Source organism: Alternaria atra, assembly GCF_907166805.1.
Source record: "Alternaria atra isolate CS162 genome assembly, contig: 21, whole genome shotgun sequence".
Classification (NCBI taxonomy): Eukaryota; Fungi; Ascomycota; class Dothideomycetes; order Pleosporales; family Pleosporaceae; genus Alternaria; species Alternaria atra.
In genome coordinates, this window is record NW_025091319.1 from 4,003,124 (window position 1) to 4,018,399 (window position 15,276).

Consider the following 15,276-nt stretch of genomic DNA (forward strand, 5'->3'; position numbering starts at 1 on the left):
GTTTGTTCTGGTTGGGGTTGCACGCAGAAATGTGGGTGACAACTCAGCCTCGCGACCGAGAAGCCATATTGGCCCCCGATAGGCTGTGCAGCCGTCATAAGTGGTTGGTGACATTCGTGAGAGGCTGAAAGCGCATTGAGACCTATAGGTGACGACTAATTTTACAAGGCCATTACCGAGTGCTAAACATAAAGATGTGAAGTGATTGCGAGAGGTCCGAAATGCTGGAGCAGGAGCAACGCCGAAGAGACGGCATCCAAGGCTTCGGCAATGACTAAGCAGCACCGTACCCAGCCCCCACCATCCCTACCACTGTACCTTGCCCACTATGACTTTCGACTTCTGATGATCAAATGAATCGCGATATCCAATTTGCTGGTATAGGCTACAGTGGTACATAAAAATGTCAAGACGATGTACCTTATAAATGAGCACTGCTCTTTCCAATGCAGCAACACATGTCCACGGGTACTCAAACCATCACAACCTGCACCTCCAATATTCATGACTTACGTTGGTCGTTGATAATTGATAGGTGATAGAAGAATGCTATATTTATGCTTGTTGGGCAGATACGAGGAGCTGCCCCAATTTTCTTGGTATTTCCAAGGCTTGGTTCTACACGCGATAGTCTTGCAGCACAACGTCCGCAATGATGCTAGAGGTCAATCATGCATAATATAAATCTCATCAACGAGCACTTCGGTTCTTCGATACTGTGGACTCTAATACGAGGCCTACGCCAATTGGTGAAGCATCCTGTTCCTTCATCCTTGCATTTGTAAGCATTATGGACGCCTTAAAGAACCATTCTTGTCAACGTCTGTTCAACCCTACAATTGTGCAAAAAAGGTTATACCTGCAACTTTAAAAGCTGCAAGATAATACACTATGGTACGAAGAACAGATCCTAAGGATGACGAATGGAAAAACGTTCGAGATGCGAAGAAGAGAAAGCAAATACAAGACCGATTAGCACAACGTGCGCGACGTATGTATGGATCGCTGCGTAAGTACCGTGGGGATACTGATTCGAGATGCAGGACAGCGATTACGACAAGGTCAACTGGATACCAGCTCATCAATAGTGCGACAACCCCAAACCCAGTACTCCACATCTCCAAGGGACCATACATCACTTGAGACCCCGCTTGAGGACAACCATAACGCTCTCGCATTCCTTGATACTTCAGGCTTACTTTTACCATCACTCGGTTCCTCCGATGATCCACTCATTGAGGATCTAAACCCGGAGCCGGGTATACTTGACCTTGATCTAACCCACGCACCGTACCCAAAATCATACGCCACTCCATCTCCGCTAATCCAAATTTCCACCCCCTACACCGTCTTCTCAGCACTCTACATAAATGGCGATATCCAAGGCATCACCTGTGCCATATCATACTCCTCGCGCACACCTATGCCAAAACCGCATATCCCCTTACCTCTGCATCCGACAGAGCTGCAACAGATGATTGTGCATCCACGGTGGTTTGATCGGCTACCATTTCCGCGGATGCGGGATAGCTTGATAAGGCTAAGAGGTGTGCTGGATGAGGAGGAGCTCTGTAAGGATTTCTTTACTATGCCAAGTTTTACTATTGAGATGGGGTATGCGTGTTGGGACCCGAGCGGTTGGAGAATGGAGAGGGAGTGGGAGAAGAAGTGGGGTTGGCTGATGGTTTAGGAATCCATCATCACGGGTGAGGGCAATGCTTGTTACGAATGAATTTGGGACGATGAGTGATTCTTGTGATGGGTTTACTAGGGCAGTTTAGTTTTTCTTACTGGGAATGAGCTTTCGTCTCCTCCAGGCCCCGAAGACTGCTCAACCATCGACCTTCTTTCCTTTGCCTCCATCGAACAAATGCTTTCCAATTTCTAGCACTTCAATCTTATCGCCTACTGCGACGGCCCCCACATCCAATGGCGTGACTTGCATACCCAAACAAGCATTTTTAGATCCCTCGTCGATGATTCTGTAACTCCTCAGTGTGGTCAATGGCTCGTTCTTGTCGGCTACAGCGGTCTTTGGGTCAACGTTTGGCAATTTGCATCTTGTTGTGCGACAGGAGATGTGCATGTCTAAGGAGGATGTAGAATCGGATGAGGTAATTTTTGCCTTCTTCCAGTCATCCTCGGCAAAAGCAGGAGGGCCTGTGATGTAGATGTTTGCGCGGAAGCGCAGGGCGTCGAGGAGAGTAAGATGCCTCTGCCAGATTTCCCCAAAATCGGAAGAGAGGTTGGGAAGCTTAGATGCTACGTCGTGGACGGAGGCGAGATTCAGAATATGGATTGGGTACTGCCAAGTAATTAATGATAAGCATGGTGTATGATCTTCAAGATGTTCGCGGGCGGTTTGAGGATATGACTGCTGAAAAGGTCCATACGTACGGAGTCATGCATTCCGATGACCGTCTCAAATCCAACGTCCTCCTTCTTGGGCGCGCATTTGTGTACCTCTCGATACGCATTCGTGTCAATTCTGAACAGCGCAATTGGGTTTGCCGCACCGAGTGTATACCTCAGCTTCTCGAACATCTCACGATCAATCTCCGAGCTAACATTGAGTGCTACTGGGCTATCTTTCCAGATACGCAAAACTTCATTCCGATATCCCTTGCTCTTGATCCTCTCCTGCGAGGGGTTGAACGGTACTCTGAACTCCAGCGTCGGCTCCGGTTTTCGGCTCAATCTCGCCAACATGATCTTTCCGTAGTTTATCAAGCCTTCCATAGTGAAATCGGTGTCGGGAGAAAAAGGAAAACGGATTACCAGGCATCCATCGCTTTTCACCCATTCTCCGTCTTCTTTGTAGCCTCTTGCTGATGGATCAGGTACCCAAACTTCAGTCTCGACTTTGGCAAGGCGAGGAAATTTTCTTTGGGTCATGAAGTGCCATTCACTTGTGACCTTCCCGTCAAGCGTAGGCAGGCTCGTAACTTGTTGGGCAAGAGCGAACTGGCGATCATACTTCAGTCCTGTACGATCGATATCGCTCTTATCCAATTCGACAGGTGCACCTGACTTGAGCGGGTAAACAAAGAGTGCCTTCACCGTCCATGGCTTCTCTGGGGTGGGGTCGCCGCCCTTTGCATATCTTTTCGAGTACTGGTCTTCCAGGTTACTGCGTCCTCGGAGTCCCAGTTTTCTGCAACCAGCTGGCGAAGGTAGTGATTTCGGTGTTTTGAGGGCGGCGAGAACGAGTAAAACTATCACAGGGGCGATACATGATACTGTCGTGAGGAGGATTGCCTGGAGTGATATGTTGATGCCCGCTTCTTTAAGTATTCCGTCCGCAGCAATGAGCATTTGCTCAACATTTTCCGCCATGCTGTCGTAGACGTTCACGTCCGTCTCCGGAAAATGAAAGTGTCGCGTGTTCGTAAGAGAGATGGAAGCCTGAGGACACAGCTCTTATCGTGAGAACTTGCCAAGGTATAAACCCAAGCAATTTCGTCGACGCTAGGACACAGAAGGCAGGTGTTCTCGTATGAGTATGAAGGACCAGATGGTTCGAGGTCGTGTCGCCGTACACTCTCTTGATGCAGGATGAGTGCGATGGGAAGAAGGCTTGGGACAACGAAGTGAGGAGATGGTGCGAGTCATGAACCGCGGTTCGCTTTCGCTCGTGACAAAGTTCCTCGAACACCACCACGTATCTTTTACCTAACACATGTCTTCCACCCCGTTGCGCACAGGACACGTAAAGGAACGCGAAACGTCATGCGCGTGAACGCGAGATCACGAGACTGTTGCACCACTAATTCAACCCGCTGAGACTGAATCGCAAGTGACGGCACACCATGGCTAGCCAGCAAGCATCACAGCTCCCCCCCTCGTCGCGTACGCAATTGCTCCTTTCACGCATATCGATTGACACGCTGACACCACGATAGATAGACTGCCCACTGTCTCGGCATCACAAGCCCTCCAAAGCCTCCATGCCCGCGGAGCTCGCACTGTATCGACGGGCATAACGCAGCTCGACAAGGTCCTTTCCCCGCCGAGCCTACCGGGCCATGATGTCTCGGGTGGATACATGCGCGGGAAGGTGACTGAGGTCTTCGGCCCGTCAGGAGTCGGCAAGACAGCATTTGGGTAAATGTGCCCGCGTCACGGCTTCAAGGGAGACGATGACTGAAGGCATCAAGGATACAGGCTGCAGTATCTGCACTGCGCGAGGGCCAGCGAGTAGTATGGATCGGTATGTCTATGCCGTCTACGGTTGAGGGGTCGGCGTGTTTGATTGTTGTGTACGAGGACTAATTGCTTACAGATGCTGCCTGCGCGCCTCTAGTCAAGCACCGCGTCGAGGATATCCTCAGTTCACGCCCCGATGCGCCTGACGTGGTCTCAGACGAACTGCGCAGCCACTTCCACTACCTCCCTGTGCCAACGCTTGCACATCTCCTAGCACTCTTTGTGCATGCGCCCGCTGCCTTTCCCCCGCAAAACACTAGCCTGGTCGTCGTAGACTCTCTCGCAACCCTCGTCGATAACGCCTATCCACGCAATGTCGACGATCGCATGCCCAGGAATAAAACTGACCAGGCGCGATGGGCTGCAGGACGTCGATACACTGTCATCAACGACTTGATAGCCGCCTTCACAAGGTTCACTGCGCTGCACGACATCGCACTACTAGTCACAAGCCAGACCATCACACGCATCCGTGGTGCTTCGCGCGCATTGTTAGTACCGGCAATCTCTGGGATTGAATGGGAGAACGGCATTTCCACTCGTCTGGTTCTCTTCAGAGACTGGCTCCGGCACGGGAAAGCCAAAAGCAAGGTAGACGCCGACAGAATGCAGAAAGCCCGATTTGCTGGCTTGGTCAAGGCGAATGGTGTAGCTCTTACAGAAGAAGGGGGTGTGGGCAACGTGGTACCCTTCACCATCGGCCATGTGCGTTAATATACTACCCATAGAGCCTTCATCTATCAAGATGCGCTCAAACACCCTTATGTAGTGATCTCCCGCTGACGCTATACAGGTTGGTCTTTGCGACATGAACGTAGCAACCGACGATATTACAACCCCCCTGTTTGTCCCAATAGAAGATAGACCGCCCAAAAGATCCTTCGCCGAGATTGACGAGTATGTCGCTGCAGAACCAAATTCCGACGACCTCTATGGCTGGATCGAAGAGGACGAAGTTGCCACTGAGGGGCTGTTGATGGATGAAGCACCCGTTAGTGAAGACGACGCTGTAGGACCTCGCCTAGATGTCGTCGCAGAGGGCCACAAGAAGAAGGTGACACGCACATCTACAGTGTGATTCTAAAAGGATGAATACACTCTACACTTCGGCTGAAGCCAAGTTCCGCAATGTCCTTGCTTCGTCGCGACGCGCGTTGCTTACCAGAGAAGCTCTGCTTATATCCGGGGTAAGCTCGTATGTCTCTCCTTGCTCTTCATGGACAAGATACGCAAACTGACAAAGCTCCCAATCAAGATGGAGATCTCGCGTTCAGACCGATGATACAGGGCTCACGGCCCACGGGACAGGTTTCGCTATTCAGCCGTGTGGGGTTGTCCAGACACCCCGGAATGGAGAACACCCACACCCCGTCTCCGCATCAACCCGCCCGCATTCGAAGCGCTCTGACATCAGCAACAAGGTACGTCTCCGCGTCACGGTCCAGTATTCTCCTTTTCGCATAATTCAGCTCGGCCATGTACGTATTCTTCCGGCGGTAGATTTGCTCCGCAATCGTCATCCCCTCGAGCAAGTCTAGACGCAGTGCCTTGGGGGTGTCGTCGCCACACTAGCGGTATCCACGAAAAGCAACAAAAAGCAAGTCCATAATCCACAATACGAATCCTATCAGCCTTCACACGTGCATGCATTACCCCAGAGCTCCGGTGCACACGAGCTGCGCACAGGGATCGGGGAAGCGCCCGCAGACCCAAAGCCCTGGGTTTCTCACCGGCAAAAGTCATGCTTCTTTTGGATGATGATGGGTTGACGCTTCGCGAGTCCGGGGTCAGCGGGGTTGGTGTGTCGACCGGGCGTGGGGGGTCTTCCACAAACTTGATCGTTCTAAGTCCCGGATGCATGTGGACGCACACATGGTGAGACCACCTGACAACATGATAGGAGAAGACCGCAAGAGCAGGTTGTGAAGGTGTGGCGACGGTATCATAGCAAGCCACTTATACAAATGGCACTTGACTACCCCACGGGCGCACAACATACTACACGAATTCACCGGGGAAGTACCTATCGTCGATGCGGACTTCGCAACAAGCGAACGCCCGATACACTGCTCTGTCGCGAAGAGCGCGTATTTAAATGAAATCTAGATCTTTTTTCTCACCGCCGATCAGCCACATGAACTCCACAAGAGATGTACATCCAATCTTTCCACAATTATCAGTATCTGTTACACCATCCTCGAACCAAGCAGAAACAGCTTCAACGCATACCATCGGCTCCACCAACAACCAGAGCATTAGCCTTGAAATGTCACTCCTTCCCCACGCTTCTCCACAAACGCACTACTCCTCGCTGCCCACTGCTGATCTCTTGCCTTGACCGAGGCGGAGGTTGCGTGAAAGAGACGGCATTTGCGGCCCTAGTTGGCGACTATCCTTCGGTATACTAGGAGCCGAGCCGCCTATGAAGGAAGACCTTCGCTTCGCCTGGACGCCTGATGTGGGGATCATGATGTTGATCCTGATGTTGGTGTTTGGAGATTCGGCGCGGTGTTGTGCCTTCGATTGTGGAAGGAGGTCTGAAGGAGGAAGGTATGCGTACGTAACAGGATTACAGATCGGTTGATGGTATCCGAGTGTGACAATAGAGGCAAAAGGGAGTGTGAGGAGGCTAGTATCGTACGTTGTTTTGCGTGATGCATGTTATGGTGGGCTTCAACCATGAGAAGACGATGTTAGTGACTAGTGTCGCTATAATGAGCACCCTGATGTCTGAACGATGTTTTATAACAGTAATTACACGTGAAATAAGTCGTCCATGTATATACTTGGAGAGTTGAGACATGACATGATTGCCCGTATGGCCTTTCTGCGCGTCCGCTCGAAACCACTGATAGCAACCCACAAAGAAAACACATTAAACACTTAGACCTGAAACGCCTGGTCATTTTATGATGTCTCATGACTTTGCAGTTTCCAAGTCCAGAATATATGGGACTTGGGATGAAGCGTTTGAAAAGCTACAGTGACATACAAGGAAGGAGCCAGAACTCTACATGGTTTGTAGGCTTGTTTCAAAAACAATATCTTTCTCGTATTGTAAAACATGTTATCTTCATTACTGTACTCGTCAGAGCATTTTTTTCCTTCTCGATTAATGTGGGAAGTAGAGCATGCGTATGTATAATGCATAGTCATGTTTGCTCATGCAAACACTAGTCCGTATCCGTGTTGTTACTACAATAGAGTTCACCAAGTCTGCATACAAACTGCATATTTTTCTACATCCACACCTTGTACACTAGGCATTTACATATCATTTGTTATTTGCATAATCATATTGACTCTTATACAGGTGCTTTTGCTCAGCTTCAAGCTGGGGCACAAGCTCGATAGCAAGGTTGTTAGACACGTATGTTTCTGCTGGCTGACTTTACATCCCTTGCTATTAGTAAGCACATTGATATACCCGGTGCGTCGAATGCATCCTGTACCGTTCTTTGACGTCAAATTGATCGCTTGCATGACAACTCAGGCATGAAATGAAATCCTACGCTGCGCGGACCAGTGCAATCATGGGCACTAAGACAAGTCACCATGCAGATCCGAGATAGCTTTTCTCTCGTGTGACTTCATGTGCCTCCTACACATGAGATAACGAGGAAACAAGCCGGGAACTACCGACATCATAGGTCTGTAAGTCATATGATCACGACCACAAAATGACCCATTTTCTCGGTGACAACCTTCTCCGGTCGTCTCGCGCCTGGAAAGCTCCGCCATGAACTGTCTTTCGTGTTGGGGATGATCACTATACAGCTGAGGGGTTCACGATGATTCTAGTATAATCTATGTTATCCCGGTCTTAGAAGTTGCGATCATCCTGGCACGACGAGAATCTCCCCGGGGCTAGAGGCAGATCGACACACTATCCTTTCATCCGCGGACCGCATCCGATTGATTGTCCCCAGAGATTACGATCGTAGCTGCGAAGATCTATGAGGAGGTGATAATGGATTACTGTGATGCGTTAATGCCTGGAGAGTGTGGGCTAGTCTCGCGTCCAATATTTGTAAGAAGACAAGTATTGAGTTTGTCGAGCGCGGTGGCTGCGTGTCGCAAGGACGATCGTTTTGCGGACCCGTGGAGAGGGTCGTCTGACGTAGGCTCGACATATGCATACGCAGTCATTCGTGCTGGGCAACTGTATTGAAAGAGTTCCCATTTCGCTATTGCTGCATACAACATCCCAAAGAATATGCAGCATTCGTAAGCCGTTCCACCATCTGTGCATTGAGATTGCGACTAAGGCTTGGCGGACTGCATGGAGTCGTTCGTGTGTTGAATCTTGTGTTCATCGTCGACGACGACAGCCTGACATTGAGTAACGAAGGACAAGGTCACTACGGCAAGATTAGGCAGAGAACATCAGATCTGATGAGGTGGCGATGTCAACGAAACGAAACCCCTGGATCGCCGTCGCCTCGTCTCGGTCCATGAGCCACTGTCAACGGTGCGGGGCCCCAGAGTCCGACCGTGGATCAACCGATATTATCGGGCACAGCGGATTTTGACGCGTAACGTGGTCTTCCAGATTTGCGAAACACGTCAGTATAATGGGCCAGAGAAACCCTGAAGACTCCAGTCTGGTGTCAGATCCTGTTGGGCGACGAGAAGGTAAAACCTTTGCAGCAATAGTCCCACTGCACGAACAGCTTCCACTGAAAGAATTGGAATGTCGACGGATCTTATGTTCCGACCGACGTCGAGCAACTGTCGCACATGGCTGGAGACTAGAACAAACATCGGCTAGCGAGCCATGAAACTGCATCTCAGTCAACGTTTTGCTGTTCTCTTCACATGTGAAACGTGTGGTAGGATAATGTCGGCATAAATCAGAAGTTTCGGGTCTAGTACCTATGACGTGTGGAAGGACAGTGCTTCCATGAAAGCTTCCACGAAGGCGTACCTTGCATATCGGAGGTCCAGAAGCGGCTAAGACGTCACCGAGGTAGCATTCAGCGGAGCCCCAACTCCAGCGCAAAACATTCCGAGAATCTCCGAGGCCACGTTTATCGCAGAGACAGTCCTGCTGGCGCGAGAAATTTCTGTCGGCTCGGCATAGGCGTATGCTCGGAGGAAGCGTCCCCAAAGCGGGGCGAGCTATCGAGAGACTAGCAGTACTCAAAAATTTCGCGAACAATAGATAAGAATAGCGGACCCGAATTGAGATTGCAGCGTAACATTGGCATCAGTGCTCTGCTAAGTATCGGCGACCCCAAGGGGCGTGGTTAGAGCAGTGAAGCTGTTCTCACATAGGCAACGATACCAAGAAAGCGGGCGTCATAATGCTCGGGACAGCCGGTCCGTTGCAGAGTCCCCCACGATTTGCTGAAAAGCCAAGCACAGGGGTAGGACAGGGCTCGGATTGGAGATAACGAGCAGCGGACATGGGCTGCGGGACCGAGGCGGAGACCAACACGAGTCACCGAGGGGCTGCGATAAAGTTGGAAAAGTCCCTTGCGCAGTATGAGCTGATAGTGAAGCCATGTTTTCCTTTTGCCGATGCATCGTCAGTATTGGGCACTTCTCGGCAGAGATCGCCCTCGCCCTGCGTTGGTTCACCGACTCAGCTTCATCTGAGTTTGTGTGTGCACAGGCCGGGAAGACGCATAGAAGGCGGCCCGTAGTGTAAGGCAAGGTGCCCGGCTTGGTAGCACGGGGCTCGACCCCTCCAAGCATGTGCTGGTAGATGATGCGAGAGATATTGCGATGCTGCGTAAGGTATTGAAACGAGGGGTCTCGGGAGGAGATGGTGGCTCAATGTTGGCTGCTGTGCTTGCCGTACCCCAGGAATTGATCGATCCCCACAGCCATGAAGGCGCCTTGGATCAGCCCCCAGGCTGCAGTGGAACGCGAACAAAGCCAGTGGGTAAATCAGGTGTGTGTTGGAGAGCGTTATTGGCCATTTGACAAGGCCAGTGGGTGGAGGAGATGTGCTGAAGTGCTCAGCACAAGTCAAGAACGACTGGGATAATGTGAGTGCAGACATGTCTCAGTGCATCGTCGGGATTTGGGGGCGTGCATGTGTGGGTCCCTGAGGTGGGTGAATTGGCAGCAGTGGTGGTCCTGCTGCTTATACGTGGTGTTGTAGTGTAGGCGTCTATCTGGCTCGTTTCACGTCCTGTACGCCGAGAGGGCAGGAACGGAGGCGTCCGGAGCACGAGGAGAAGGAGCACCTATGGCAGCTGAGGAAGGCGCGGCCGTAGCTGTGGGAGCACAAACAAACCCCAGATGTATGTGTGACGTCTGCAGCACCCCATACAAAGCCCGCTGCCGCCGTCTCCTTATCAGTCTCCCCCAGCTTCGCGGCATCAATCACTCCCACCGCATAGCATAGCCCACCCACACTCTCCGCAGCAACGTAGCACCATCTGACGTGCCGCCCGGCTGCCTCACTCTGCTCACGTACGCCCACTTGAACTGTTGCTACCATCACGCATGTTTGGGGGCCCCGGTCTACTGCTCAGACACGCTGTACCCTCACTCCACACAGCCTCACGTAGCCACCTGCAACCTCTCGCCGACACTCACCGCTGCAAAATTTCAGCTGCAGAATTCTCACGATTGCAAATTGCATCGTGCGCTCAACCAAGTGTCGCCGCTCCACCAGAAACTGAGCCATCAAAACCAGCGTCGGCCCAAGGCAAGTTCCGCTAGGTACTGCGCCATCACATCCCATCCCCCGTCTCACCCGCTCTCGCCCAAAAAAAGGCCTCCGACGCACTCAAGTCTCGCTCCAGCAACTCCTTGCACCCGCTGCACGCTCCTCTCCGCAAGTCATCACGCAAGCGTTCAAGGGCCCGCATTTCTTGATACGTCTCCACGACTCGAGCGCCCCCCGAAGGAAGCCAAGCCGCATTGGCGCACCGCGTTTCTTTCTGCGCTTGCTCCGGCATATCCTCGCCCGCGTCAGCACAGACAGCCCTGACGGCCATCAGTCGACCCCCACACGCCCGCCTAGTTGATCCATACATATATCCGAGCCCCCCATCATCCCCCTTCCCCAACTTTCACCCTCGGTCACATGCAATCCAACTCTGCCTCGACAGGTTTCGCCAACCTGCTGAATCCGGACACTTCTTCCCATCTCCAACAACATCAACCAACTTCGACTTCCCAATCAACCTCCATGGCTACTGCTACCGTGAGCCTCATGGCTCCTCTACTGCAAAACGCCCCGCAACAGTCGGACGAGCCCCGACAGGATCTCCCCAGGCCCTACAAGTGCCCCCTCTGCGATAAGGCTTTTCACCGCCTGGAACACCAGACACGCCATATCCGCACCCATACTGGAGAGAAACCCCATGCCTGCACATTCCCAGGCTGCACAAAACGATTTTCTCGCTCCGATGAACTTACTCGGTATGTCGCACCCAAAGTATTTAGTGAGGTTCTAGCTAACGTTCCGCAGACACTCGAGGATACACAACAACCCCAATTCACGCCGGGGTAAAGGCCAGCAACATGCCGCCGCTCACCAGGCGGCTGTAGCTGCGGTCCAGGCTGGGCTTATGGAGCCCGGCTCTGGCCTTGCGCATATGATGCCTCCTCCTTCAAAGCCCATCTCTCGCAGTGCTCCAGGCTCTCAGCTTGGCTCACCAAATGTGTCGCCACCTCACTCATTCTCCAACTACTCGCCGAACATGGGCAATGATCTGGCAGCGTATCACCAGGGTGGCTTCAACAGCAGTAACAGCAATAGCCCCAGCGGTTTGTCCCGCCCCATGGATTTGCTCGCAGACGCAGCTTCAAGACTAGAGCAGCGTCCTGGTCACTACTCGCACTCAAGTCGACACCACATCACCAGCGGCTACCACCCCTACGCCAGCCGACTGCCAGGTCTCTCACAGTATGCGTACTCGTCGCAGCCAATGTCCAGATCTCACTCACACGAGGATGACGACCCGTACTCGCACAGGATGACAAAGAAGTCAAGACCAGGCTCGCCGACGTCGACTGCCCCGCCGTCACCAACCTTCTCCCACGATTCCTGCAGTCCCACTCCAGACCACACCCCGCTCGCAACTCCTGCGCATTCACCAAGATTACGCCCGCACGGCTTCAACGATCTTCAGCTTCCTCATCTACGTCATTTGAGTTTAAATCAGAACTTCGTACCGGCTCTCGCACCAATGGAGCCATCTACAGATCGGGAGCAGCCCTACGTACCTAGCCAATCCTCTGGATTGCGCATAGGGGATATTATCTCAAAACCCGAGGGCGCTCAGCGCAAACTGCCGGTTCCGCAAGTACCCAAGGTTGCCGTTCAAGATCTCCTCAATGGCCCGAGTAATAGCGGCTTTTCTTCCGGCAACTCCTCGGCGACCCCCTCGTTAGCTGGCGAAGACCTGTCACATCGCAACTAAAACTTTCAACTCCACTCAACTAGCATGGCATCGGCGTTCTCTGTCAGCATTTTTGCATTCCGTCATTCACGTTAGCAAGCGATGAGATTAGATATGGACAAACTTTCATGAGGGGTAATGCTTGCGGCATATCACGATTCCCTGTTACATTGCGGGCCCCACCACCCAGATAGACTTTTCTTACTGTTTTGTCGGATCCAATACCCCGCGAGGCCGCATCTAGCGATTCGCAATCTTGTATATGTTCCACTCAGCCCTGTTTTGTTGGCCAGGCTGTTGCGAGGGAAGCGCCTGCTTATTGGCAGTGCAGAGCAGATTAGACAGCATACCCTCAGCTTAGCGCTTAATTGCAAACACCAATCCACACTTATTTCACACCCACGCGCGTACAAAAGTGCGATTACGAGATGGTTATGTTATGGCGAAGTATGTCGCTATGCGTGACGTGATTTAGCACCCTTGTGATGCAAGCAACGAGAATCATTCGCAGGGTATACTTGCATCAATCCGGAACGCTGGGATTTTGTGGCCTATCTACCTAATCTCTCCACACCACAACCAACCACCACGCTGAGTCTTTCCCCGCAGATAAGTTTTCTTGCTCCCCTGGTACACCAACAAACAGATCTGAAGACACGGATCAGACGAGCATCACGCAACCGAAGCTGATATTTCCCCACATTCCGTTGTCTGGTACTACCACACTGTGCCGAACGCGATCTTCTTCTACGCGAGGTGCCTTACCCCGGACGAGGTAGAGCGAAGATGCGGTGAGAGAAGAGGGAACCCACCCACACACACAACGTTCAGACATGTTTCATTTGATCGCTCATCTCATGTGAGCAGCTAATAGCTATTATTGTCCTTTTCCGCATTGCGTGTGATAAGCTCCAGCCCATGACAATTATGGTACACCTTGCGGCACTGGCGCTAGCAGAGCGATGACACAAGAGCTCTAAAAGAGTTTTTTTGCGGAGAGCACGGAACAGGGCAGCAGGGGAGGAGTCAGACTGTGGAGTACGTGGCACACGCAACAAAAGTGGCGCTTCCAATGCTTCATGGTCAAAGTCCGAAACCGGAAGGCGCCTTGGTTCTAAATGGACAGAAGCGACGACGTTGGCAATTTCCGAGATCCTTTGGCTGCCTGCCATCCTTGCGAGGATCTATCGAATCGTGCTGGCTTATCTCTTGTCCTCACCACAGCACGAATCGCGACTTGTCCATCGGCAGACGCCGCGCTTCCTTGCGAATCTATGCGATTCGACAGGCGTCCGAGCGACTCGTCAGACTGATTGTCTCGGATTTGCAAGCGCGAAACTCTCACAGCCTGTCTTCGCTCGCTACAACTATTTCCCGCCGGCTGATTGAGACGATCATCTCTGGTACACCTGGGCATGTACCCCGGACTGGAGCGCAGCAGCGCCGTCACTACTCCACAGCGATGACGATCTCAAAGTCTCGAGTGTGCGAATCGGCAGGTCTGGCGGGATCTTCTCCGCTGGCTGAGCGCTAGATATTGCGGCGTCTGATCAATGTCGGGCCGGCGGGTGCGAAGCGAAGATACACACGTATGTGTGTACCATCACTCCTGCGAGAGAATAACAAGAGACCTGCAATCAACCCGACAAGACGCAAAAGGCTATCGCGCCGCAATCAAAGAGCGACACTACACCACGGGATGAAGTTGACAAGCAGCTTTAGCACCACCATGCGACTGCGGCACATCCCACGACTTATCGAACGTAGCTCCGCCGTGGGTCACCCAGTACGGAAGTTGACGCCAATCTGCTCACGTCTGAACATCGTGGCCTCTTAACTCGCACGCCTTCCCCCCAGTGTTCACTTGGCAGATAGATCCGCCCCTCTTCTGGTCAGCCCCAAAAAAGCAAGGATAACGCAGGACAAAGGGGAGAGCATACTTCCGTCCCACAAATGCGTCTAAGCTGACGGAGCATCTTTCCATGCCAGCCGCGCGACATTAGCAGCAACCGGTTCCGAGGGTAGTCGTCTATTCACCCCAGACAACAGAGCCGGCGGGACAAATACCATATTCTACCAAGCCTTCCCGCCCCTTGCTTGCTGACTCGGGATCGCAAAGCAAAGGGCGTCTAGCGAGCTTCTAGAGCCGGCCATCCAGGCCGCGAATCCATCCTTTGTACCAGAATCGCTTACTTGCGGGGTCTCCACACTGGCGACTGCGGACCTGCCTGAGCAGGAAATCGCGGCGGATAAGGCTGGCGATATGCGAGTCACGTACATGGTCTCTCTTAGAGGCGGATCACTGAAAAGTACTCGAGTCTAGGAACGAAGTTTTGCCGGTAGAAATTGCACCAGTCAGAAGGAAGGACACAGCGTCGTGGACTGTGGGGGACCCTTTCTCCACATCTCGATCAGCGCATATGCTTCCCGAAACGGCTGGGTTTCCGCGTAACGTCAGAGCACCGTCTTATGTCGTCGGAGGCTTACCACGACTAGCACCGTCGCAATCGGCATTCTTTCCGATCCGATGCGGCTCAAAGGAAGAACCGAACTAACTAAACATATTCTTTCGAATCGCGCTCCCATTATCGAACCCACGCAGGTGAAGTTTCAGTCTCGGTCGTATGCGCCGATGTTTCTCCATCCGTCCTTGCATCGTGTTAACTGCCGCCATCGAATGTTCGTCGCACGTTCGCGACATCAC

General features: G+C 52.3%; 4 protein-coding genes across 4 annotated transcripts; 3 read left to right on the forward strand and 1 right to left on the reverse strand.

The window, feature by feature from the left end:
- Positions 1-891: 891 nt before the first annotated feature.
- Positions 892-1,690, forward strand: ALTATR162_LOCUS1758 (uncharacterized protein; the record flags this gene model as incomplete). Its single annotated transcript, XM_043309356.1, has 2 exons — positions 892-991; positions 1,044-1,690. 2 exons carry the CDS (start codon positions 892-894, stop codon positions 1,688-1,690), a joined length of 747 nt encoding a protein of 248 aa, XP_043165291.1.
- Positions 1,691-1,831: 141 nt separating this feature from the next.
- ALTATR162_LOCUS1759 (uncharacterized protein) lies at positions 1,832-3,336 on the reverse strand (the record flags this gene model as incomplete). Its single annotated transcript, XM_043309357.1, has 2 exons — positions 1,832-2,305; positions 2,398-3,336. The coding sequence occupies 2 exons, from the start codon at positions 3,334-3,336 to the stop codon at positions 1,832-1,834; spliced, it is 1,413 nt and encodes a 470-aa protein (XP_043165292.1).
- A 473-nt stretch (positions 3,337-3,809) lies between these two features.
- On the forward strand, positions 3,810-5,488 carry ALTATR162_LOCUS1760 (uncharacterized protein; the record flags this gene model as incomplete). Its single annotated transcript, XM_043309358.1, has 7 exons — positions 3,810-3,849; positions 3,903-4,104; positions 4,158-4,210; positions 4,283-4,911; positions 5,000-5,280; positions 5,377-5,401; positions 5,462-5,488. 7 exons carry the CDS (start codon positions 3,810-3,812, stop codon positions 5,486-5,488), a joined length of 1,257 nt encoding a protein of 418 aa, XP_043165293.1.
- A 5,868-nt stretch (positions 5,489-11,356) lies between these two features.
- ALTATR162_LOCUS1761 (uncharacterized protein) lies at positions 11,357-12,593 on the forward strand (the record flags this gene model as incomplete). The annotated part of the gene is made up of 2 exons (XM_043309359.1): positions 11,357-11,589; positions 11,639-12,593. 2 exons carry the CDS (start codon positions 11,357-11,359, stop codon positions 12,591-12,593), a joined length of 1,188 nt encoding a protein of 395 aa, XP_043165294.1.
- Positions 12,594-15,276: the final 2,683 nt, after the last annotated feature.